The 27,750-nt window shown below is 35.9% G+C and overlaps 1 protein-coding gene across 1 annotated transcript in view; it reads left to right on the forward strand.

Moving 5' to 3' along the window:
- ANGPT1 (angiopoietin 1) overlaps positions 1-23,521 on the forward strand; it is a 298,338-nt gene extending 274,817 nt beyond the window's left edge. Inside the window, exons 8-9 of the mRNA XM_069600381.1 lie at positions 10,199-10,329; positions 22,982-23,521. Of these exons, the coding sequence (XP_069456482.1) occupies positions 10,199-10,329; positions 22,982-23,142 (292 nt within the window). The 3' untranslated portion in view covers positions 23,143-23,521. The remainder of the gene's footprint in view (positions 1-10,198; positions 10,330-22,981) is intronic.
- Positions 23,522-27,750: the final 4,229 nt, after the last annotated feature.

The raw sequence follows: 27,750 nt of genomic DNA on the forward strand, positions 1-27,750 counted from the left end.
AATAATATTTGAGCAGACCATTAGATCATTAATATTGGACAAATTTCAAATCATAGAAAAAAAGCCCACGGCATTTGAATTGTAAAACATAATTGTATTATTGGAGTTAAAATATTACTACATATAAACAATCTCTTGTGATAAGTAAATCTTAACAGTTTGAATTCTTAATTCATATTGACTCAATAAGTATTTGTTAATACCTATCATGTAAATCATATATGGAGTTTACAAAGATGACTAAGACAGGAAGAGCTCTCATCAAATGCTCAACAGTCTGATGAGGAAGAAAAGACACATATATAAAGAGAAATCCTACAACAGGCAAAATGAGATATGCCACAGGAGAAGCAACTTATCTGTGCAACAGCAATTTATAGGAGAAAGAAGAGAAAAGGCTTCCTGCATAATACTTTGTCTTGAAAGATGGTTGATTTTAGACTTGAGAGCAAAGAATCAATTCAGTAAAGTTCTGGTCATTCATAAGCCCAAGATGTGCTTGCACAATCCTGCACAATCTCTTTATTTAAAGAGAATAAAATGTTTATCTTGATGGTGCTATTTTGAAAAGAAATAGAAAACATTGTTTAACTAGAGATGAGTTTACTATATTAGAAATGGCTAATATAGAGCTCAAGTCTTCTTTGTGCTAAGATAAAATTTATATTCTTGTCTTTATCTCAAGACTTCCAGCCTTAGTAATTCCCACTGTAGAACTCTATACTTAACAAAAAGACCATTTTATGAAAACAAAACAAGTAATTTTCAGCTTCAAATACTAATAGAAATGAAAAAAGGAATAAAAATCTATCTTAAGTGCTTAGTATCTAAATAAGTTCTTTGCCTGCCTTTTCACTTGACATTCCCAACACATTCAAAGGACTGATGAGTCCCCTTTATATCTTACCTTTTTTGATCTTAAATTACTTCACTTTAATTATGCTATGAATTTCACACCCCTTTTATTGAAAATATCCTCTTCATTCCTCCTGCAAAGTCCAAGTCATCCATAGCTTCCAAAGCTAATTTTTTCCACTAAACTTTTTGAACACTTTGGCATCTTTTGATTTTTTTTTCCCTTACCTTCTTTCATACAATACTAATCATTGTATACCTCTTCATGACACCAAATAAATGTCTAATCTTGCTAGAAGTCTACACTAAGGCAAACACTGGTTTCTCTCTATGTAGATTGACAAGAGAAATATTGTCTTTACTTTCAGCAAAAGACGTTACCTATATCATTTAAACTCAGTGCTAAAAGACAAGTTCTGGTATCACTCTTTGCTGGTGCCCAGCCCTTTCAGTAGTGTGGGGGCAGGGCAGGGAGGGTGGTTAAAGCAGAGACAGCCCTGGAGCAGCGACCAGAAGACATAACAGTGTTGGGAAACTCTGTCAAATTGAGTCATTGCTACCAGGCTCTGAAAGAGAACCGTGGGGGTTATTTTGCATTTTCTTCAAGTGATTGTGGAAAAGACAAACTAGTTCCATATGGTGGCAGGGAGAGAACTCAGCCAAAATAAAAATCTGCTCAGCTTGTCAGTACGTAAGACCTTAAAGTTCAGATATCTAAGAGTCTGTCTACTGTTTAAAGGCTCTGAGGCCAAACTTCAATTTGTCATACATACAACTCCCACTGCCTTGGATAATGAAAGAGACCCTCCCCTCGTCCCACCCCCAGTACAGTGAAGATGTAAAAACATGAGAGGTATAACAGTCCCTTAAGTAGACAAAATTAGTGAGAAACTGGATGCATGGTATTGGGCTGCTTATTTTAAAGAAAAGAAAATTATAGAATCACTTTATGATACAGCTGTATATATTGAAACCTACTTCTCCATAATAGAATGCACTATTGTCCCACATTCATTAGGAAATATGCTCTAGTCTTTCTAGTTATTGAAACCTGTAAGTGAAAGAAAAAGTATATTTTCAACAAGAATGACTAAAAAATCATGACTAATTTCAGTATGAATGTTTCATTTTCCCTTCAGATGCTAATTGAAAAAATAAAAATACTGACATTCTTTACAGTCACTGACCTGTCACTGAATTTTTTTTCCTTAATTAGGGAAAATAGGTTTAAAAGGATAAACGCCATGATTTTATTTTGTGGCTGCCTTTTTGGTCGCAACTAATGGTGTTCTTTGGGGGTTTTGTGCTATTGTTATTTTTTGTTGGTTGTTGTTGTTTTAGCATCCTTCATACTTCAGTTCCTAAGCCAAATTCTTTGCTCTGAAATAACATTTGCTTTTTATCCCCTAACACATCATCCTTCATGTAAGCCACATCTACACTGGCTGAACACAAGAAATAAATATCCAAGATTCTCATAGTGTTATTTTGGGGGAAGCATTCTCTCCAGTGACTCACACTTTAAGTCCTTTCAGCAGAGTCAGATGCAAGGCTGACTTTGGCCCTTCTGTATATTGACTTTTCTTTTGTAAAGTGACATTCCATAAGTAGAAAAGAGAAAGTCATGGATAGTTAATTATACAAAAAGCTTTTAGAAATTAACCAGAACCTCTAATAAAAAGAACCACATAAATATTCTGTTTGAGGCTCAATTCAAATAAGTTTTCTTATCTAACTAGAAAAAATACTTGGCATTAGTGAATGGCCAGCACTTAGTCTGGCCCTATCAAATAACCAAATATGATTGTTAGCTTTGGGTTAATAATTGCTATTCTGTGCTAGCTAAATAGCTGCTAAGAACGAATGAGCCCCTTAACTGTGAAGAGACCTATCCTTGATTATGCCATTACTCCCAGAATCCTTGTGGGACTCTGCAGAAGCACACTTGTCCTCATTTGTAAATATCTTAAGAGAGTGTTGAAAAAATTATATCTAAGAAATACTATCTCTATTTCCCAGTGCAAGAGAACAACTCTTGCTTAGAAGCATATAAGGAGCCCCCTGCAACATGTTAAGAATATAAACAGAGGGGATGAATACTCCTGTGTATAAATTACAAGTTCTGCTCAGACTTGTATGGTCAAAAATCCACTGTTCCTAAAAATATTGCTCTCTTCTGTTATTTTTTACTGAGATATAATTGGCATATAACATTATATTAGTTGCAGGTGTAAGCAAAGTGATTTAATATATGCCTATATGTATATATTGCAAAATAATCACCACAATAAGGCTAGTTAACACCCATCACCATACATAGTTAAATTTTGTTTTCTTGAGATTAAAACTTTTAAGATATATTCTTCTAGGAACTTGCTAGTATATAATACAATATTATTAACTATAATCACCATACATACATTGCATCCCCAAGATGTGTTTTGTAACTGGAAGTTCCTACTTTTTGACTATCTGCCCCTATTTTGCCAACCCCTCACTTCTACTTTTAAATCATTGCAGCCACGTATGTCGCAATATTTACAGTGCACTATCTTGGGACTTCCCTGTGCCTCTGCTTCTTGTTTTTAAGATCCCTAGACTGGGCAGGCCCTTAAGAAAATATTTTACTCCTTATTTGGCTTTTTGTTTTTGAAGTAATTTTAGCTAAAGATTTTACCATAAACATTTTTATATTTTGAATGTCCTCCGATATCGTTTGGCTATGCACACAATACAAATGAGACATTCAATAACACATAAGAACTAATGAGAATTGAGACATAAGTTCTCTTCCTTTATTCTACCTGTGTAATATATCAGACATGTTTTCATATCCTGGAGTCTCTGAGAATATGAGAACAAAAACAGAATTGGAAAGATCAAGAGAAGTGTATGTGTGTGTGTATTTTTAAATTATTCAGTTGGTTGACAAGGAAGTGGGATTTTGAGTACCTGGCTAAATAAGATGCAAAAGCTGTCTTTCTGAAAATTGGGCCAGGCATATTTTAGTTATTAGAGCTATGTTTTTTTTGGATTTTATTTTACTTGCTACCTTTAGGCTACTGAAAGTTAATTATACAAATCATGAGTTCATATTCATAATTTCTTTAGTCAGTAAATATTGAGCTTTCCTTCAGTATCAGGCACTGTTTATTCTAGATTCTGGTGATTCATTTGTGTAAGATACATCAGACACATCTTATGCCCCAAGGAGCTTACAATTTATTATGAGAGAAGAAAAGAAAAGGCAACTGAAATATAGCACAGTTAAGTTTCATCATAAAGGTATCCATCTGGTGTTCTTTGAGATTATACTTGAAATAAATCTTCAAAGATGAGTAGGGGTTCAGCAGCTAGAAATTCTAGGCCTTCCAGGAAGAGAGGACAGAGAAATGAGGATATGATGCTTTGAGGGATTAAGTGTTTGGTAAGCCTGGAGCATTATGTATGTGTGCATGAAATAAGAGATGGGAGGTGTGGGGTTGGTGTGGGAGAAAGTAGAGGAGGGCTAGATCTTCAAAGTCCTTATAAACTACAATAGGAAACTTGGACTGTACCTTTCATGTGTTGGGAAAACAACTGAGGGATTTTAATCAGAGCAGAGGAATTACAATGAGAGGCATGTTTCGCATGAGCCACATGGAGAATGATTCTAAGGAGAAGGGGAAGGATCAGGGCTCAAGACATTGAGACTAGTCGTAAGATTTTTGTCAGTAATACAAAGAGGAGCTAACAGGATTGTAAGACCTTCAAGTCTTGATTAAAGTGGATCTAGAAAAATGTCTCCTTTTAACCACAGATCCTAACATTGTTGATGAGCTGCGTGCTGGTGCAGGTCATAACAAAACAACATTGTAGATATTTATTCTACAATTTATTCTAACCCTAACATATATACGTGCATATATGTATGCAGATATATAAAGACACTCTTAAACTTGTGACAATTGATGATATACTCATAGAACAGCTTCCAAATGATGTTGAAGAAGTATATATGGTGGTATGGAAATATAGTCATAAAATCATATATGAAAAATGTGTTGTTAAAAACATTATTTTATCTTCATTTGTGTTTATGTGAGAAGAAACTTTAAAGGCTACAAAACTAACATAAGCGATTACTTCTGGAGTGCAGTTGAGATGAGCCTGTGGGCAGAAGCTTTATCCCATTGTTCAGAATTGTTTATAGAATATAATCAGGTATTACATGTATGCAGGCATGCTCATTCACTTTAGTCCTGTCCAACATTTTGCAACTCTATGGACTGTAACCCACCAGGCACCTCTGAGAATGGGATTCTCCAGACAAGAATACTTGAATGAGTTGCCATGCCCTCCTCTGAGAAATCTTCCCAACCTGGAGATGCAACCTGTGTCTCCTTCATTAGATATAAATAATATTTTCTATTTGGAGAGGAAAAAAACAAGGAAAAGACTAAGTGTATATAAACTATAATGTCAAGAGTAATTCTTTTTGCTTTTCTCTATTTCCCATATTTCTAATTGTGCATTCCCATTGCCTTGGTAACACAAAGAAACCCTTGCAAATGATGAGGCTTAAATTACAACCCTCATATGAAAGTATTAGGGCTTCCCAAGTGGTGCTAGCAGTAAAAAACCCACCTGCCAGTGCAGGAGACGTAAGAGACACAAGTTTGATCCCTTGGTCTGGAAGATCCCCTGGAGGAGGGCATGGCAACCCACTCTCGTATTCTTGCCTGGAGAATCTCATGGAGAGAGGAGCCTTGTGGGCTATAGTCCATGTGGTCACAAAGAGCTGGACACTACTGAAGCAACTTAAAAGCAATATTAAAAAGCAAGAGGCATTACTTTGCCAACAAAGGTCCGTCTAGTCAAGGCTATGGTTTTTCCAGTGGTCATGTATGGATGTGAGAGTTGAACTATAAAGAAAGCTGAGCACTGAAGAATTGATGCTTTTGAGTTGTGGTGTTGGAGCAGTCTCTTGAGAGTCCCTTGGACTGCAAGGAGGTCCAACCAGTCCATCCTAAAGGAATATTCAGTCCTGAATATTCACTGGAAGGACTGATGCTGAAGCTGAAACTCCAATACTTTGGCCACCTGATGTGAAGAGCTGACTCACTGGAAAAGACCCTGATGCTGGGAAAGATTCAGGGCAGGAGGAGAAGGGGAAGGCAGAGGATGAGATGGTTGGATGGCATCACTGACTTAATGGACATGGGTTTGGGTGAACTCCGGGAGTTGGTGATGGACAGGGAGGCCTGGTGTGCTGTGGTTCATGGGGCTGCAAAGAGTTGAACACGACTGAGCAACTGAACTGAACTGAACTGAACTCTAGCAACTTAGTACAGGCACACATAAAAGTATAAATTATGTTCAGTATATCCAGTCACTCAGTTACTATCAACTTAACATTTCTGCTCACTTACCCACAAAATACAATGTAGAAAATCATTGTGTCCTGGAAAGTCTATCCCCATTAGTCAGCTTAAAGCTACTGCAGGGAAAATGGTATTGACTTACCTTAAACCAATAAGAAGGAAAGTCATCACAAATTATAGAGAATCCAAGAATCAGAGTGGGAATTAGCATCACTCATCCAAGAGCGCCTGTGGGCTAAATTTACCCACTCCCAGTGGAGAGGGAGATTTCAGGCCAGCAGAGTCATAGCTACTTAATTTTGAAGTCATTCATCCTTCTCCCCAGACTCCGATTCTGTGTTCACCAACAAAGCAACTTTCTGATTATAATTTGGCTTTCTGTGTGAAACTCCCTCCCAAGGAGAACCTGAGACTGGGCGCCCTATTTTGACTGTAAATGGAGACCGGACATAAGTCTCCCTCAGTTTTCCAAGTTGTGTGTCTGCCTCTGAGAGGCTGATAAAGTGATAATTTTAAAACTTCAGACCATATCTTGAGGGTCTGGTGAATTCACTCAGGTAACATGTTCCTAGGACTCCCCTTGGTAACCTCTCACCTTGCTTTCCCCTGGTGAAACTCACCTCCACATGGGCTGCCTACAATGTAAAATGCAAATTCCCAGTTGGAAATTCTACAATTTGTGTGATGAGTGACTTTTAGCTCGACATCTCCAGAGTTTTAAAATGTAAGCTTTTATGTGATAATTCAGCATTAGAAGCTTCCTTCAATGTTCTGTTAGCTACAAGTTCTATTAATTATTGAAACAACTGAAACTTGGGGAGGGTTTAGTTGTATGTTTCGCTCTTGCTGAAAAGTCTCTGCAGAATGTATTTGTAAACTATTTTGGCACAGTCATACAACAGTACTGTTATTTGCTAAAAACATATCACCCTTACAAAATAATAATGGGACAGTACATGTCCTTAGGTGCAAACACATCATATTTATATGGAAAATATATTTACATATGTATCTTCAAAATATTAACTGATATTTATTATCTATTTAATAATAATGTAAAATTTTGTTCAGAGCTGGTCTCAATCCTAGTAGCATCTCATTCATAGAGAGATTTAATCACCCATTATATGTACCGTGGGTAGAGAAGATTCATAAATGAGACTCAGGCACAAAAGCGGTAACACACATGGATTTGAAGGGAGTATTGCTAGATGACTTTGATGAATGAGAACAGAGGGATATTAGGCAGAGTTAGAGAGAGGGGAAGGTCTCAATCAGAGAAGACTTTGAATATCAAACAGAGGCTACTGACAACCTTAACTATTTTGAGTCCTGAGGAGCCAGTGAAGGAGCTGAGCAAGTTTGCATTTGTTCAAAGTATCCAGATGGATATGAAAGCAGCATGTCAGGTCCATAGGAAATGAGCAGATGTGAGGGAACTACATTAGGCAACTACTGTGTTTTGTTCACTAGTTTTTGAATTCTAGACAAATATTCTTCAAAATGTTCTCCTTGGATAGTGTGCAAAAGTACTCTGAGATGCGAGTTGAAACCATACATTCCTCAGTCTAGTGAGTAGGTCTTTTTCACAGATAACCAGATGATTTGATGTATGGGAAACTGTTGGAGAGCCCATAATATAGGTCAAATTTTATATGAGAAATCTTCCTAGAGAGTAAAGCAGGGTTTTGAAGAATGCCATATTTGCGGTTAAACAGTTGGAGTTTTGAAATTAATTTTAGGTATACTGCCAGAATGTAGGTCCCTCAGGGCATGGTGACATTCCATTTGTTTTATTTGCTGATATATCTTAAATGTTGAGAACAATTATTGATACATTGTATGTGCTCAACAAACATTTCTTTAGTGAATACATAATGATTAATAAGAACTTGGATTTTATCATCAACAATTGCCATCACCCTCTTTGAGCTTAGAATGAAAAATTGGGATGTTGATACCTGAACCACAGATTTACTATAAAAATTAAATAACACCAGAAAAGCATTTAACAAAGTGCTTGTCACAGAGTAAGTACCCTTTAGCACATCATCAATATTCAATATTAACAAAATGATAGAAGCTATAGCAACACTCTATGTATTTTGTTTAGAGATTAATACTTACAGCAATAAAAATAAACCCATTTTCCTTTGGTAGATCTTGCATTATCAGGACAATATAAGTTTGAGTATATATGGTAAAACAAACATCAAGCACACAAGCTATAGAGAATTTTCAGTTCAGTTCAGTTGCTCAGTCATGTCTGACTCTTTGCGACCCCATGGACTGCAGCAAGCCAGGCTTCCCTGTCCATCGCCAATTCCTGGAGCTTGCTCAAACTCATGTCCATCAAGTTGGTGATGCCATCCAACCATTTCATCCTCTGTCGACCCCTTCTCCTCCTGCCTTCAATCTTTCCCAGCATCAGGGTTTTTTCCAGTGAGTCAGTTCTTTGCATCAGGTGGCCAAAGTACTGGAGTTTCAGCTTCATCATCAGTCCTTCCAATGTATATTCAGGACTGATTTCCTTTAGGATGGACTGGTTGGATATCCTTGCTATCCAAGGGACTCTCAAGAGTCTTCTCCAATACCACAGTTCAAAAGCATCAATTCTTCAGTACTCAGCTTTCTTTATAATCCAACTCTCACATCCATACATGACTGCTGGAAAAGCCATAGCTTTGACTAGATGGACCTTTGTTGGCAAAGTAGTGTCTCTGCTTTTTAATATGCTGTCTAGGTTGTTCATAGCTTTTCTTCCAAAGAGTAAGTGTCTTTTAATTTCATGGCTGCAGTCACCATCTGATTTTGGAGCCCAGAACAATAAAGTCTGTCACTGTTTCCATTTTTTCCCCATCTATATGCCATGAAGTGATGGAACCGTATGCCATGATCTTTGTTTTCTGAATATTGAACTTTAAGCCAACTTTTTCACTCTGCTCTTTCACTTTCATCAAGAGTCTCTTTAGTTCTTCTTTGTTTCTGCCATAAGGGTGGTGTTATCTGCATATCTGAGTTTATTCATATTTCTCCCAGCAATCTTGATTTCAGCTTGTGTTTCATCCAGCCTGGCATTTCACATAATGTACTCTGCATATAAGTTAAATAAGCATGATGGCAATATACAGCCTTGACGTACTCCTTTACCAATTTGGAACCAGTCTGTTGTTCCATGTCTAGTTCTAACTGGTGCTTCTTGACCTGCATACAGATTTCTCAGGAAGCAGGTAAGAGAGTCTGGGATTCCCATCTCTTTTAGAGTTTTCCACAGTTTGTGGTGATCCACACAAAGGCTTTCGTGTAGTCAACAAGGTAGAAGTAAATGTTTTTCTGGAACTCTGTTGGTTTTTCAAAGATCCAACAGATGATTACAATTTGATCTCTGGTTCCTCTGCCTTTTCTAAATCCAAGTTGAACATCCAGAATTTCATGGTTCACGTTGAAGACTGGTTTGGAGAATTTTGAGTATTACTTTGCTAGTGTGTGAGATGAGTACAATTGTGTGGTAGTTTGAACATTCTTTGGCATTGCCTTTCTTTGGGATTGGAATGAAAACTGACCTTTTCCAGTCCTGTGGCCACTGCTGAGTTTTCCAGATTTGCTGCATGTTGAGTGCAGCACTTTAACAGCATCATCTTTCAGAGTTTGAAATAGCTCAACTGTAGTTCCATCGTCTCCTCTAGTTTTGTTCATTGTGATGTGTCCTAAGGTTCACTTGACTTCTCTACCCACAGGTGGAGAATTGTACTTGTCTGTAAAGTGGAATCTTACCTCCTCCTCCCTTCCTTCTTTTTTCCTCCTACCAACTTCTCTTTCTTTTGTTCAGAGAGCTTTGGTCTTATAAAACATTTTGTTGAAGGGCTGAGTTCAGAGAAGGGAGAAAATTATGAAAAAGCCAAACATTCAACAAACCAATCTTCTGGGTTCTATTATTCTATTGAATGACTTATCTTTTTTTTTTTTTTTTTTAACTTCAGGTTGTATTTGAAGGGTCACACTGGGACAGCAGGAAAACAGAGCAGCCTGATCTTGCATGGTGCTGATTTCAGCACTAAAGATGCTGATAATGACAACTGCATGTGCAAATGTGCCCTCATGCTAACAGGAGGTAAGTCCTATGGGGCCATTCTCTAAGTTATGTTTCATTGGTTTGAGGCTTGAGGTTTCTTATCTGTGAGAAAAGACTATGATCTTCTGGTCAGGAAACTTAAGAGCAAGTCCCTAGAGATCATTTTGCTCTGCCCACTAATTTACCACATGTTCTTGTGCAAGACATTGTTAGCATATTTAGAAGTTTGCCTCCTCCCCCAGCATGTATGGTGGGGGTGTGCTAAGCTTCGTTCTGCATAAATTCTTAAACCTCTTAAAGTTCCCCTTATCCTACTCTCTAAATACTCATAATGATCCCTGTGGTGGAATGAACAACAATTTGAATATTCAGTATACAGAAAAAGCAAAACCCCAAACTTTCTTACAAAATGCTTTACAGCTGTGTAATTGATCATTCTATTGAAATGGAGTCAAGAGGGAAGAGAAGTGTAGCTGGATCTAAAGTTTTGCAATTCAGACTAGCTATACCAGTGCTTTTACATTATAAGGTCTTGACCTCTGCAAGACATTTAGTTGGTATCAGTTCAGTTCAGTCGCTCGGTCATGTCAGACTCTTTGCGACCCAGTGGACTGCAGCAAGCCAGGCTTCCCTATCTATCACTAACTCGTGAAGCTTGCTCAAACTCATGTCCATTGAGTCAGTAATGCCATCCAGCCATCTCATCCTCTGTCAACCCCTTCTCCTCCTGCCTTCAATCTTTCCCTGCATCAGGGTTTTTTCCAATGAGTCAGTTCTTTGCATCAGGTGGCCAAAGTACTGGAGTTTCAGCTTGAGCATCAGTCTTTCCAATGAATATTCAGGACTGATTTCCTTTAGAATGGACTGGTTAGATCTCCTTGCAGTCCAAGGGACTCTCAAGAGTCTTCTCCAACACCACAGTTCAAAAGCATCAGTTCTTCAGCATTCAGCTTTCTTTATAATCCAACTCTCACATTCATATACGACTACTGGAAAAACCATAGCCTTGAGTAGATGGACCTTTGTTGGCAAAGTGATGTCTTTGCTTTTTAATGTGGCATCTAGGTTAGTCATAAGTTTTCTTGCAAGGAGCAAGCGTCTTTTAATTTCATGACTACGGTCACCATCTGCAGTGATTTTAGAGCCCAATTTAGCTGGTATAGGAGATACCATTAAATAATATATTTCACTGAGTAAGAGAGTTTATCGTCTTTCACTTTTTTAAAATATTTTCTTGCCTTGTGTGTCAAAGAGAAATTTTCAGTTTAGTACTAGCTTATCTATACTTTTTTAGCACTTAATAATTACTCTTCTTAGCAAAGAAGGAGAAAACTCTTCAGCCTCAGTCTCAAGACCCTGGTAAGGCAATAGCATCTACCTCAAATTAATTAAAATGTTTTTAATTTTACTGAGTTTTATGTCTCCCTTTTATTATAGAAAGTGGTGCTAATTTCCTCTTTAAAGGAATGATGTAAACTTTGCATTTTAAAAAGGATTCACAATATTTGATATTTAACAAATCATTGATTTCAAGAAAAATATTCATTAAATATTAATAAAAGTTATAAATGGGCCTGGCAAAAAATGCTCATGAAGTTGATAAATGACTGAGTGAAGTCTAAGAAACACTGAATTAAAACCTTATGGCAAATGATGTCGCTCAAAATTGTTCCAGGCTCTTGCATAAAAGGAGTTGGCACCAAGCAAAACTGTAAAGGAAGCTTTTCCCGATGTCTCTCTTCTCAGTTTCAGTGTTGTTTCCCTCTCTTAATGGAAGAGTAATCACTCCCACCTTTAACTATTCTTATCCTCTGTTTTTTATCCTGTAACAAACTCAAGCTACTAGAGAAAAAACTCTCTAAATCTGACATTAAACTTCTCCAAATACAGTATTACTATCATTATTATTATCTTCCTTGAATCCCAAACCAACTCTGTGAGAGACACAGGGAGAAAAACTCGAATGTACATTTTGTACATAAGGAAAACAAAAGTAATTAACTATTCATCATTTTATCCTTAACATCTAGCTTGATAGATTGTGGCACATAGGAACTCAATAAAACATGTGTTGTGTGAATGAATGAATAACCATCTTGGAACCCTTGAAGTCACTTTCAGATTTTGAAACCAATGAAATGAATTTTTTTTCTCATTAGTTAAGAAAGCATGAAAGAGTATAGAGGGAACATTTTGGAAAAATCTTTCCAACTTCATCACCATTCCCAGGCCCTTCATTACTACCACTACCAAATCACATCCCATTTGGATTCCCATCCACTCCACTTATAGTAACATCTTTTCAACATCAGACTGGCCTTAGCATTACCAAAGCCAGCTTATTATGATTCTGCCTCTGTCATATCCTCCTCCTTAAGCTTTAAAAATGCCATTTTGACATCACATTCAGGAGTCTTTTATATGCAATTTAGCTGTTAAAAATTTAGAATATTTTGAAAATGTTACCCACAGGTTAGGTTTCGAACTTTTTTTTTCCTAAAAGAAAATACCTCTTTTTATTACCTCCGTGATCCTTTAAGCGAGATTATCAGCAACTTTATACAAGGACAAAAGGACTTTGATTGTACTTTTTTTGCCCACTTTAATAAAGATGTGCACTTCATTTTCTCCATGTCTGTTTTTACAGATATTTTTTTCTTATCAAATAAATACAACACATGAAAGACCAACAGTAAAATTGTTCAAATGTTTACTTAGAATAGTGTTCCATTATGTTCATATTACTGTCAAAATAATGAAAATATAGAGCAAAGTAAAGAGGAGAATGCATCTCTTGGTTAATGATGAGAAAACTACATTGCTCAGCATTGTGATTTTATTTCTGCTTCAGATGATTGAACTTTGTCATGTTCTTTCATCCATAATCATTCTTGGACCTATTTCTTACCCATCAATAAACACATATATTGAGGAGAAGAAATTTCCACTTATTGCTTGGGCTGGAATAGTCTAAGTAAATATGTTTCTGTAATAAACACCACTACCCTATCAAATATCCTTTTAAAGGAATCCAGGTCTTGCAAAGTGATGCACTCTGCAAAACTAATATGTGGAATTTAGATAGCTAAGAACTGGGGTACATAAGGGTGAATGTCAATGACAGTCCAGGTAACTTGAGTATTATCTGAAACTTATGTTCTACTTAGCTACCCCTACACCACCACCACTCTAGATTCTCTGTCATGGTTCACCTTAGAACCATTTTCTCCATCTAATGATTTTTCCTCTCCTTTTAAAAAGTTTGTATTTTGACTTCTTACATATTTAAAATCATCTCTTAAGCAGATAGATTTCATACTATTTGAAACTAATAATTCTTAGTTCTCTGTCATCATCAGTTAAAGCTTTATCTTGTTTATTTATATATTTTCCATTGTTTCCTCTAAAAGAAATTAAGGATAAAGTCAGATTTATTGCCTGCTTAACTATCCTAAATAGTTTTCTTCAAGTACATGGAGGGATTTTTGTTGGAGAAGGTGGTATTGTTGTTACCCTATCTATCAACAGCTGAAAAACAAGAGATAGGCTTAATTAAAATTAGAAGGTATTTCAGCTAGACAGAAAGTAGAACATTTTGTTCTTCCTTCTTCCTAACATCTTAACTTCCTTCTATTTACATAACATAATTTTAAGGAGTAACTGTTAAGAGTCAACTACAATTAGAAAAATGAGCAAGACAGAATAGAGCTTGTATTTTTTGAAGAAGACCATCCACAAAAAGTAAATGATAAATACACGATTTCACATTATAGCAAGTTCTGGGGACAAAATATAGCACATGATAGTTATTAGAGGAAGGGAAAGTTTCCAGGAATCAAAGGCTGGAATGAGTTGCCAGAAAAGATTGTGGAGGTCTAGTTATGGACACCTTCAAGAAAATATAAAGGTAGTTATATGAGAGAGTTTACATATGCACGTTCCTATAGTTGCCAGCCTACATAAGATTGTCTCCTATGTTTTCTTCTGGTTCTGTGATTTTGTTATTCTATGTACTCTTAGTGGCTACAGTAGAGAAAAACAAGTAATATTATTTTTCAGTTTGGTTGTAGTTCATTGTTAGTGGAAAAGAAGTATAGCTGACTAAAAAAGCATATTTGCATCAGTAGAAATAGATACCACAGTGTTTTATACCTCCTTTTCCAGACATAAGGTACTTATTTCTACCTTACCAGAAATTCTTCTGTCCAATTTAAAAACTGAATAATTTTTATGTTTTATTACACTGTTATTATGGGACCATACCATATATTTCAAAATCAAAATTGCCACACACATTTTCTATGAAACTGACCTCTTAATTAATCATTAGAGATGATTTGTTAGTGTGCATTTATTATAAACCAGGAATATCTATGTTCTGTGATTCACTGACATTAGGAAAATGTGTAAGTTTTTTCCTTAGGTTCCCCCTTTATATAGTATATTACAACAAATGTATATATTTCAGTAGTGGGAGGGATAAATTTAAGAGATGATTATAGGAAATATTTTCTTAGTCTCACAGGAGAGCCCTTCTTGTACCCTCATGAACCCAAGGAAAGAATCAGTTTCATTATAAACTTAATGTTTTCCCTATTATTTAATATTTACTAAATGAAAATGTAATATCAGTCAACACATGCTTTTGTTTATATGGATTTATTGTATTAAATATAAATATGCAAAAAACTATGACTCAAATTATGAAAATGAAAACCTTTTCTCATTAGATTTTTACATGCAAAGAAAACATGGGCTTTGGTAACAAATTAGTATTCTTCAAAATATATTTTTCTAAAATTCTGCTAGAAACTATAATTACTAAAGGTTACTGACCAAAAGAAAAGAAAATGACCCCTAACAAAATATGGTATTGTTTTACATTCTTTTTCTTACCTTTTCTTTCAACACAATTTTTTTATTTGGTATCTAATATAAAAGCTATGTAAAAATGTGACCTAACCCTCTGCAGAAAGAATCTGTTGTGGTAGAAACTCCAATCTGTTTTCCCACGCATAAACTATGTCAGTCGACAGACAAGACTTTGCTAAAGCTAACAAGGGATGTTCTCAGTTCAATTCTAAAAGACAGGATAAAGTCATACACATAAATTCTTAGTACACCCTCGAACTTACCAGATGCTAGCAGTAGAGAGTTGATAAATACTTGCCTTGCCTGCTATATAACCTTGAAGAAGACAAAATAGAAGAAATTAACAGGCTATCTAACTGGTTAAAGTGACAAGATCTTTGGGAAAATGTAATCATCTTAGAGTTTTGATAACCATTGTCAGATAACTGGCATTCCCTAGGTTTTAAGGCAAACATGTTGAGAGAAAAGATCCATATGGATAATTTAAGATTAACCACAGATATCTACATTGCATTATTGTATTTCAAAGCAATTTCTTATTTAGTACATAAGCCTGTTCCACAGAAAAGGTACATTTCTTGAAGGCAGGGACATCATGCTCTCCACCATTGTGTCTTCAGGGCCTAGCATAGTGCTTGTCTCACAAGATGTGCTTAATAAATTTTGGTTAAATGCATGAGTAGGCTATCAGATTCTGAAAGGACACTGTGAAATCACAAATGATCTTGGTGAAAAGACATGAAAATAAATGAATGTGAATATGAATGTGACTTTTTCATGAACTTAGATTTAAAATGCCAAAGTATGTATATGTCTGCCCTGGTGGCTCAGATGGTAAAGATCTGCCTACAATGCAGGAAACCCAGGTTCAAACCCTTGGTCAGGAAGATGTTTTGGAGAAGAGAATGAACTACTTACTGCAATATTCTTCCCTGATGGCTACTTACTCCAGTATTCTTGCCTGGAGAATTCCCTGGACAGAGGAGCCTGGTGGGCTACAGTCCATGGGGTCGCAAAGAGTCAGACACAGTCTACTGAGCAACCAACACTTTCACCTTCACATGTGTATATTTATTTGCATGCACACACACGGAACAAAGGGATGAATATTAAAGACTAGAGCCAAATTTTAAGAATAACCTAACCCCTGAAGACTAAATTCCATATTGGAAAACTTCTGAGTGTTAGGTTTATAACTTTCTAATAAATTTGAACATTCTAACTGCAGAATTTAGGATTATATTCCTGTTCTCTGGGAGGAAGTTTATATTTATTGGAAAAAGAAAAAGTAATATCAGAAAATGTCTCTTAAAAGTTAAATTTGGAAAAAAGTGAATAAGAACTGATAGGCCTATAACACAAGGCTGCCACCAAATCTTAATAGTTGATGAAAATAGCAAAACAATTTTGTTTATATTTTACTCTAATAAATAATATAGTGAATATACATTGCACTCTTAGTGTTTAACAGTCATTTCTGCATTATCATAAATGACACACTTAATAGTTTAAAGGACACTTCCATTAACCATTCAAAATAGAGATCTTTGGTGAGAACTAAGATATGGAAGACTTAGCTAAGTTGCTTAAGGTCACAGAATTAATGTCAGACGATTTGAATATGACCTCCTGATAAGCCATTACCTTATCCACTCCCTCTACTGCCATTCTTAAAAGAAACAGCACTCAAAGACAAGAATTTAGCTCTGTTTTACTGTTTGTGGCCCATTTTCATGAGGATTTCCTCACTTAACTAGTTAAAAGTAAAATGAAGTCCAAGGGAGGAAAGAGGCAGTAAGAGAATACCTAAAGGATTAAAATGAATTCAAGATTACCAGCCAGGATAAACAACTTTCTATCTATGGAACAAAAAGAAGAGAAAGGGGAAAAAAGCCAAGTCCTTGACTTGAAGGGGGTATGGGATGAAATGACAGAAGGAATGCAGAGTTCTGGAAGGATCCTTCGGCTCCGCACACAAGAGCTTGCAGCTGCTCCTTGAGGCTAGTTCTGGGTAGGAGCCGGATTTGTACCCATGAAATCAGTGGGTGATTTTCATGATGGTCCCGATGATCACTGTGTCATCAGTCGGTTTTGTTCAGCCTCATCCTTAGTTAGTGATAAAAGAGGAAGATTCTTATTCTCTGTGCCAGTTCTTTTGCATGTTGCTGATTAGAAAGAAATCCATAACCACAGATAGATCTTTTTATTTTGCTGTACTTTTTACCTTAGAAAAGAAGTGTTGAGAGACATTTTGTTTAGGATCAGAAGAATTTGAGAGTTAGGTTTCCTGACTTTCAAATAAATTTGAACTTCCTGAGTACAAAGTTTAGAATCAAGTTCCTGTTTTCTGGGCAAAGTTTCATGTATTGGTGATAAAATGTGAATTTTCTGCTTCAAAGATAAAAGACTCAAATGATTTTTCAAGGCCTGGGAAGCCCAAGACAGTTATTCCAAAACTAAATTTTAATGAGTTAAGTGTAAATGAATTAGAAACATGCTTCTCAGATTTCTTATTAAAATATACATAAGGTTACAGGTTATGAAGAAAAATGCTTGGCAAAGTTCATCTCAGCAATTGCCAATCTTAAAACATTTAAGACATTTTATCAGTTGTCCCAACAGCAGATGGAAGCTGCCGCTCCCTTCCATCCTTTGCTTTTATTGCTAAGTTCTTTAGAGCTTAAAGTGCTTCTTCTAATTAACTTCTTTAACATATTGCTCATCTATCCCCAGGCACTTATAGAACAAAGTACAAAGCTGGTATCACTCCAGAATTTTAGAATATATTTAATTCAGCTATTTGATATCTAATCGGAGAAGAAATGCAAACCCAGGCATACTCCTTTATGTGTTCACAAGGATACCTTCAATCTACGCAAACTTACATTGTTCTGAGGACCCATGAGTTCATATGGTTATCTATGAATGCCAAAGGAGATTAACCAGGAGTAACCAGGAGCTTGCTGTACTTTTTGCCTGCTTTCTATGAATATGCTTTAAAGCCACTTCTTTTCAGGATTTATGTTAAATGACCAGGTCATGCTTAATTTCTTCAAAGAGAGGTAGAAAGTGGACCAACTTAAATATTTGATACAAAGAAATTCCTTGTTGTTCCTTGTCAGAAAAAACAGAAAATACTTACTTGCATACAGATAACTAGTTTTGCAAACTTGAAGTTCAGAGTATTTTATAAAGGACTGCTGCTGCTGCTGCTGCTAAGTCACTTCAGTGTCCGACTCTGTGTGACCCCATAGACAGCAGCCCACCAGGCTCCCCCGTCCCTGGGAAGAACACTGACACTACAGCTGAACTTGTCATGAGTAATAATTGCCCTTTCATTTTATTTTTTGCCATCTCTGTTTTTTTAATTGGAGGATAATTGCTTTACAGTATTGTGTTGGTTTCTGCCATACAGCAACATGAATCAGCTGTAGGTATACAAATGTCCCCTGCCTCCTGAACCCCGCTTCTATCTCCTGCTCCATCCCACCCCCCCCCCCACCCCTCTAGGTTGTCCCAGAGCACTGGGTTGAGCTCCCTTTGTCACAGAGCAAATTCCCATTTGCTATCTATTTTACATATGGTAAAGTATATGTTTCCAAGCTATTCTCTCAATTCGTCTCTCGTTCTCCTTCCCCCACTGTGTCCACAAGTCTATCCTGTATATCTGCCTCTCCATTACATGCAGATTCTTTACCTCCTAAACCCTAGGTAAGCCCATAAAACCCATATTAGGTAGTTAAGTGCCATGTCTTTACAACATGAACACTGAACAGCTGTACTCGTTTGAATTCAAATTATTTTCATATTTCTCTAATTAACCCTACCAAGCAAATAAGTAAATATGTTGGCACTGATGACTTGGTCTTCATTATTAAATGTGATGATCCTGTAAGATCTGATTCTTTTTATTCCTACTCTATAAAGTTTATGCCTGCTTCCTAGATAACTTACAAAAGAACATTTAGATAGGCTTTTAGAGGCTTTAATAGTGTACCATCTTATATGATCTCTGCACCTGTGCTGTGAAAATGATTGATTAGATATTTATGATCCACATCTTAGGAATGAGGAGGTAAGTGACTATGTGACATTGGAAAAGTTCCTTAAATTGTCTGAGCATCAGGGTCTTCATTTCAGTACTTGCCACATAGGGTTGTGTGGGGAATAAACTGAGAAAATGCCTATAAATATTTTAGTGGAGTCCTGATACATATTAACTGTTCAAATATCAAATGTTACATAAACTATTGCCTAAGATCCCTTAGCTATTAACTGGTGAAGTCAGCATCAAAGTCAGGGTCTTCTAATTTCTGCTCTGGTGCTCTAGGCTCCCCATTGCCCACAAGAGCATTTTTAAACATACAATAAAAACCTCCATGTTCTTGTTCCTGTTGGTTTTGCCAGCCCTTTGTTCTCCAACCCCTTACCCACTGGCATTGCAGCCAAGCCAAGCTGCTGGCAGGCACTCTCTCCTGCTCTGCCAGAGTACGTACTGTCTTTAGATAATCTCTTTCCATCCTGTGAACTCCCACCCATCCTTCAGGATCCAGATCAAGTGATGAGTGAACCTTACAGACCCACAAACAGGACACTCTGCCTCTGTCCCCAAGATTTTCTTCATCTCTGTTAAATAGCTATCTTCTCATTTAACAGTTTGTTTCTCTCTTACACAAAACTGTATACTCCTTGAAGTCAGGAATTTTGTTTTACTCAACTCTGACCCTATATGTGTCCATTGGTTAGTGTTTGTTGAACTGATTCTAGGTTCAGTTTCCTCCCCTTCATCATGCTGCCACATGTGCTCAGGGTGGCTTTGGTAGACCACAGTTAGAGAACAAGGGCTCTAAATAATATTTAATTAAACATTTAACCTGGCAGATCTGGTTCTCCTGGTAAAATATTGGTTCCCATTCCTAGACAATGTTCTACTTGTTCACCTGATATAGACACGTAGACTGGATAAACTAAGATTTTCCACATTGTTTGAATTTCCACCAAGATTGCCATTTTTCCACCTTCATTTCCTGCAAGTCTTTCCCTTGGCCACTGGATACCACCAACTACACTGATGTTCTTTTAGTCCCTAAACACCAAACTCTCAGCTCCATGGCCTTGGCATGTGCTCTGCTTTGCTTAGTAGAGTCTTTCCCCATCTTCACTTTGCAGTCTTCTCATCTGTCAATTTTCATTAAATATCAACTTCTTCCGTGAACATGGAAAGTCAAATAGGTCTCCTATTATTCTCCTTCATAGCCCCCTGATTCTAACTCCCCCTTCCTCTTCTCTGTTTCCTCCTCCCCTCATCCTCTTCTTCTTCCTTTTGCCATCATCATTTCTTAATAATTTGTAGGTATTTTATTTATTTGCTACATTTTTTCTTTTGCCTGTTTGTCACATTGGAAGTAAACTCCATAAGAGTAAGGACCACATCTGTCTTGTTGAGTGTTGTATGACAACACTTCATGAGGATTATAAATTGAATAAATAAAGAAAGAAAAAATGAATACAATAAACTCGGATGTTATATATACAGGTATCTATCAAATATAGCTTTAAAAAAACTAATTCAGACCATATAGGCTTTAAAAGAAAAAACAATCTGTCAATAAATCTGTAGGCCCTTACCAGTCATCTTCTAAGCAAACTCTGTTAGGTGTGGCACTAAGAATATGGAATATAAACCATGCCTTTTCATTCGTTGTTGCTGTTGTTTAATTGCTAAGTCATGTCTGACTCTTTTGCTACTCCATGGACTATAGCCTGCCAGACTCCTCTGTCCAGGGGATTTCTTAGGCAAGAATACTGGAGTAGCTTGCCACTTTCTTCTCCAGAGGATCTTCCCTAATCAGGCATCAAACCCGCATCTCCTGCATTGCAGGTAAAAGACTATGTGATTTGATCTTCAGACCCTCTCAGCTTCAGGCTACTGTTGCTCTTGCTAACTTTGACCTATCCATACTGGTCTCCTTTCAGTGTTTCCAAAATGCCTTTCTTCTTACCCGGAACATTTTTCCACTTTACTCGTTAGGAAGGGTACATAAGATCAGTTTATCCTATCCCCTCATGTGTCCCTACTTTTTCTTGTTTCTTTCCAAAGTTCACTGTAGTTTCCCAATGAATGTATTCTTCAGCCTGTGCCCTTCATTGTCAGGCTATGTTCCAACAGACGTCTGCCTTCCCACACTCTTCAGAACTCTTATGACTTTCTATAAACCAAACAAATCCACACACTTTTGCTCTGAGTATCTTAATGTAACTTGGAGGATCCTTCTATGATTTGTAGTAGTCCTCAACAATAGAGTAACTGTGCTTGCTTTAGAGACCATGGTGGATATTTGAAAGACTATGAAAGGCTCGTTAACATGATGGAAGAGTGCCTCAAGAAGGTCATAGAAAAGGAGGAGAAAGTTAAAATACTGAAGCAATCAAGTTGTTTCATTTTGTCCTTTAAGAGTGTTATGGGTAAATAAATTCCCTAATATCAGAATGCCTTTTTTAAAAATATAAATAGCATATTTTTACTGGTTGTACTTACCAAAAAAATTTAAAGGAATTAATCTTAAGAAGAAAAAGGTGGAATTTTACAGTTTCCTCCTTCCTTGCCAAATAAGAACTTTCTTGTCCCCTGTGTTTTGACTATATTAACATCTATGTTGTTTGCATACAGTTGCTAAAACATTAAATACAGTGTCTTTCCAAATTCATTGACATACCTTACTTTTTCCTAGTATGAGTTAGTGATTAATATAGCTTGTTAGGCCTCTAGTATGACTTTATAAATACAACCCAGCTGTATTCACCCTCCAAAACTGAAAAATGAGAACTAGTTTTTCTCCATTTAACTTTTTCTAAAGTTTCTGCAAGATGATGCTCATGTTACAGTTAAACATCAGCTGTACAGCTTTCTCTTTCTTTAGCTATTAGTCCCTTAGGTATTAACTCTGTAATCAAAGGGAGGTCAACTGTATCCAAATACAAATATGCCAGAATGTCTCTGGCATAAATCTCTCCCTAAAGATTTTAGTAGTATTACTTCAGAAGAGAGGGGGAAAAGTACTATGTTTTATCTAAAAGCTAAGAACTTAATTCATTTAAAAAATGAAGTACTGAGTTATCCTTGCAGAGAGCTATGTGAGCACAGGATCTATATGTTACTCATCATTTTTCTTTTTACTAAGTTTAGAAAGAATTTTGATAATCACAGGAAAACATGCTGCTATATAGGAACTATGTGGTTACTCTCAATGAATGCTTCCCATATTGCTATAAACTGCAGAGAGGGTATAGCCGTCCAAATTCATAGTTATTTTCTGGTATCCAGTTAATTTCAGAAGCAGCTAAGGGCCAGTAGGCAAAATTATGAACTACATGGAGGACATTTCTTTCTGTTTAGATGTTAGCTGTCCAAGCTTCTGAACTTCATTGCTAATAATTAATTGTTCTATTTCCAATAACAGGCTTCAGGTGGAATGCCTCTGAAGGGTTTCATTTTACTTACCCTTTGTACAAATCCAGGCCTGACTAGATCGTATCTTGAAACCCAAATGTTTCCCATCATTACATTGGGAAATGAGTCCCAATGGGGTGACACTGAAAGCTGATTATGAGAGCATTCCTCTTTCTGATTGTACACTGTCTTTTGGATGTTATTTAAAACAATTTCACTACCAGGAAGATATTTTTTGAATACCTCCGATTTGCAAATAATCATAAGTATGAATGTTTCCCTTCAGTAAGTGGCATGAATTTCCATATGTTCAATTTACTTATGTAATTGTTTCTTCTCCTTCTCTTTCATTATTAACTAATTTTTCAGGCTGGTGGTTTGATGCCTGTGGCCCATCCAATCTAAATGGAATGTTTTATACAGCGGGACAGAACCTTGGAAAGCTGAATGGAATAAAATGGCATTATTTCAAAGGGCCCAGTTACTCCTTACGTTCCACAACTATGATGATTCGACCTTTGGACTTTTGAAGGCATAATATCAGTCAAGAGCAATTATAAAAGCCACCAAGAAATCTGGAGAAGCCACCAGATGAGAAACTGCTTGAAAATTTCTGAAGCAAACAATATGGTCTCCCTTCTAGCAACAAGTAGCAGTTATGTGAAGTCACCAAGGTCCTTGACTGTGAATTTGGAACCTTTTGAGTTCACAAAGTCTCTGCCTGGGATGGTTGATTGTGTTCATACGGCTTGACTATAGACTGTCATTCACTGTCATGCTTTTAAAAGGGAAGAAACTGTTAAGCTCACTGTGCTTCAAACTACTACTGGATTTTATTTTGGAACTGTGGTAGCCAGATGATAAATATGGTTTATTTCATGTAAAACCAAAAAAAAAGAAAAAGAAAAAGAGAGAGAAGAAAATGAACAACAACAAAAAGCATACATGAAGAATAAAAACTGGCTTGCCATAATCCTTTGGAAAAGATATATTACACCAGTGAAATGGTGTTATTTCTATGCAAACCTAATAAGTTTGTACTGTTGCACAATTTTAATAAAAGTTCAGGAAGAACAGCATTGCCCTCTGAGTTAGTGAAATGGATTTCAGAAGTTTAATTCCTAAATCATACTTGCTAGTTGATTTCAGTTAACCCATCTTCAAATGTAAATTCCATTTTGGTAAACTATAAAGAATTGTAGTGCATGAAGAATAGCAGTGTGAATTAGAAACATACTCTGTTATTCTTTGATTTTTTGATACAGTTTTCAGAAAAAATGGACATAATCAACTATTGGACATATGAGATGAAAATTTATCCTTCCCCCCATGCTACAGTTTTCATTTATTTTAAAAACTGGCTGATATATAAATATATTTATAGCCTGAGTAAAGTTTAAAGATTGTGAAATATATCATCAAGCCCTTAAAATAATATACATGCATTTAATATTTCCTTTGATATTATACATGAAAGCAGTATTCTAGAGTGTAATAAGTTGAAATAAAACCAAGTGAACTGGAACAGGTCATTTTACAGTATCTTCTTGCATGTGTCCACTTACGTGTAACTTTATTATTTTTAAAATAATTATCTTCAATTCTTCACCCTGTTATTTCATGCTAATTTAATTTTTACTAATTAACTGAAACTTGCTTTCCAGATTCACTCTGTTCCAGTTTCTATAAAAGATACACTTTGAAGTCTATGAAAAATGAAAGAATTATAAATATCATTGTACATAGCATGTTTATATCTACAGTAAACCTAATAGCTGTTTATTCTGGAATATGCAACATTACCCTCAATTGATGCAAATAAGCACATTTTCAAAAAACTACTATACCACCTTTTGAAATATACTATTTTTTCCTATTTTTCTACCATGGGCTCTGTTTTCTTAGGCAATTTCTGATTTTAAGACATTACCATTATAGGAAAAAAATTGGCAAACTTTGTATTATATGTTAAAGAAAACACAAGAACAAAAGAGAAAATTAATCCTAGTCACTTGACTAAGAAAATTCTAATTACTAGCTACTATAAATCACAATGAAAATATTTCTGTGGCTTAACTGATTTTAAGTCAATTTTGGACACAGATATTTGTGGCAATGTGAAGTTACTACAGTCTTTTGTCAAGAAGTACTTTCTGCCTCTAAGTGCTCAAGGTTACAAGCATGAACAGTTTTTATCAAAACATGAGGTATACTCTGATATGCAAAAATTGAAATCCACTTTGGGTTTCCTTTCTTAAAAAAAGTAAAAGTTTTTATCGGGCACTAAGACCAGTTTTAGGCCTGGTGATTTGATCTCTTGTGCCTTTGTGGGTTTCCTCCAGTTGAGAGAATAAGGCTACTCACATTTTTCAGAAGTTATTTTTTCAAAGTTTACCATCAAATGTTTATACTTTTACATGTGTATACAAACCTGTTCTGCCTTAAAATTTATGTTTGCAGGTAACATATGGAACATTTATGGAACATTGTGGATCATTTATGTTCCACAGTTTTTCTATTCTTGTCGACTCTTTCATAACACTGTTTAGCTGCTTCCTCTGAAAACCTCCTTGATGTTTCCATTTAAGTGAATGAAAGTGAGTGTTTTGTTTTTGTGTGTTCCTAGAGATTTTTTTACTTACCTTTCTTTTGAGAAGTAATACATTTTCCATCTTATAATGCAAAAATAAAAGGAAATAATGGGGAAAAGCATGATATTTACTGTTTTGTTATCTGGGTTTAAAAAATGAAATATTTCCAATTATTTATAATAAAGCAGTACAAAATGTTTTATGACTCTATTATGTGCACTGTGGCCATTTAACATGTATATTCTTTGCATTTAATTATTTAGGATAAGACAATCAGGTAATAGGATTTTGTCTTTCAATTTTTATATGAATTAAACTCATGTAGTTTCTATGGCAATTTCTGCACATCAATGGCAGCTTTATTCGATTTAAATAAAATTGAAAGTAACATATTCGTGCAACTCCTCATTTTACATATTTTATAAGTTTTAAAATTAGAGATATATGGAAGTATGGGTTCTATGAAAAAAATTACCAAATGAACTAAAGTCTCAATCTTTGAAAATCTTTCAGTCTTGGATATGATAAGAAAGCTTAGCTCCATTAGAACTTTAGATCAAAGCAATGGTCTGAGTCCCACATCTCTACTGTGATTATGTTCTGTCAGTAATTATCTTTTTTTATTTCTTGTGTTCTTTTTTTATTGAATAAATTCTTTAAATTCTATAGTAGTCTATATTTGCGAAAGTTTTACACGCATGATTTAATACAATCCCATAACAGCCTTTTTTTTTAACACTACTATTGCCCCTCCCCCCTTTCCTCTCCACAGTGGTAACCAGTAGTTTTTTCTCTATATCTGTGAGTCTGCTTCTTTCTTATTTTATTCTCTAGTTTGCTGTATTTTTTAGATTTTACATGTAAATGATAGTATACAGTATTTGTCTTTCTCTGACTTACTCTACTTAGCATATTGCCCTATGTCTATCCATGTTGCTGCAAATAGCAAAATTTCCTTCTTTTTTATAACTGAGTAGTATTCCGTTGTATGGGCTTCCCAGGTGGCTAAGTGGTAAAGAATCTACCTGCCAGTGCAGGAGATGTGGGTTCAACCCCTGGGTTTGAGAAGATGCCCTGGGAAGGAAATAGCAACTCACTCCAGTATTCTTGCCTGGGAAATCCCATGGACAGAGGAGCCTGGTGGCCTACAATCCATGGGGTCAGATATGTCTTAGCAACTAAAAGAGTCAGACGTGACTTAGCAACTAAACAACAACATTCCATTGTGTATGTGTGTGTGTGTGTGTGTGTGTGTGTGTGTGTGTGTATATATATATATATATATATATATATATCACCCATCTTCTCTATCCATTCATCTGTTGATGGACACTTAGGTTGATTCCATGCCTTGAGAATTATAAATAATGCTATGAACATTGGGTTGCATGTATCTTTTCAAATTAGTGGGTTTTTTTCTTTTTGGATATATACCCAGGGGCGGAATTGCTAGGCCAGATAGTAGTTGTGATTTTAGTGTTCCGAGAAGCCTCCGCTGTGCCAATTTACATTCCCACCAAGTGCAGAAGGGTTCTCTTTTCTCCACATGCTGGCCAACACTTATGTGTGTTCTTTTTGATGACAGCCATTCTGACAGGTGTGAGGTGGCGCCTCACTGTGGTTTTGGTTTGCACTTCCCTGACGGTTAGCAGCGTTGACCATGTTTTCATGTGCCTGCTGGTCATTTGCCTTTCCTGTTTGGAAGAATATCTACTCAGTTCTGCCTTTTTTAATTGGGATGCTCATTTTTTTTTTGATGTTGAGTTGCACAAGCTGTTTATATATGTTGGATATTAACCCCTCACGGGTCAAAACATTTGCAAATATTTTCTCCCATTCAGTAGGTTGTCTTTTTGTTTTGTTGATGGTTTGCTATGCTGTGCAAGCAAGTTTAATTAACTTAAACGTTTAAGTTTAATTAGGTCCCATTTGTTTGTTTTTGCCTTTATTTTCTCTGCTTTAGGATGTTCTGTCAATTGTTAAATGCTGAATTATTATATGACAATTGACAATAAATTCTGCGAACTTGTTGTGGAATAATAGGATGCATTTTGAATATCTGAGTTTGGTATAAAGGGAAAAGGGCATAAAGGTGGGTACCATTATCAGCTATTTTTGCCACAAAACTAGGACTACCTTACCTAAGTTCCTCTTATATAAGTTAAATTTGAAAATAAATGTATGCTTCCTACATATGCTATAAGGAATCAGAATTGATGGTTAAAAGGTGCTAAAACACTGGAAGTTAAAAATGGACTTAAAAGAAAATAAGAATATGTGTGTACTTTAACACAGTGTCTAAACATCAAAACAGTGATATAAAAGTTTAGAGAAGAAAATTATTAAGGCTCTAAATTAACTGGAATGTTTCCATTAGGAGAAAGGTATAACAAAAATATTCATAATGAGTTTTTGGATTGTAATTACATAACACTCCCTTTAGGAAATCATTTTATAGGCTTAATGAGCAGAATGTGAAATATTTTTAACAAACACAGTGAACAGCTACTTAGCATCCAAATGAAGCATTAAGAAGGCATTAAGGGT

This window comes from Ovis canadensis, chromosome 9 (genome assembly GCF_042477335.2).
Source record: "Ovis canadensis isolate MfBH-ARS-UI-01 breed Bighorn chromosome 9, ARS-UI_OviCan_v2, whole genome shotgun sequence".
NCBI lineage: Eukaryota > Metazoa > Chordata > Mammalia > Artiodactyla > Bovidae > Ovis > Ovis canadensis.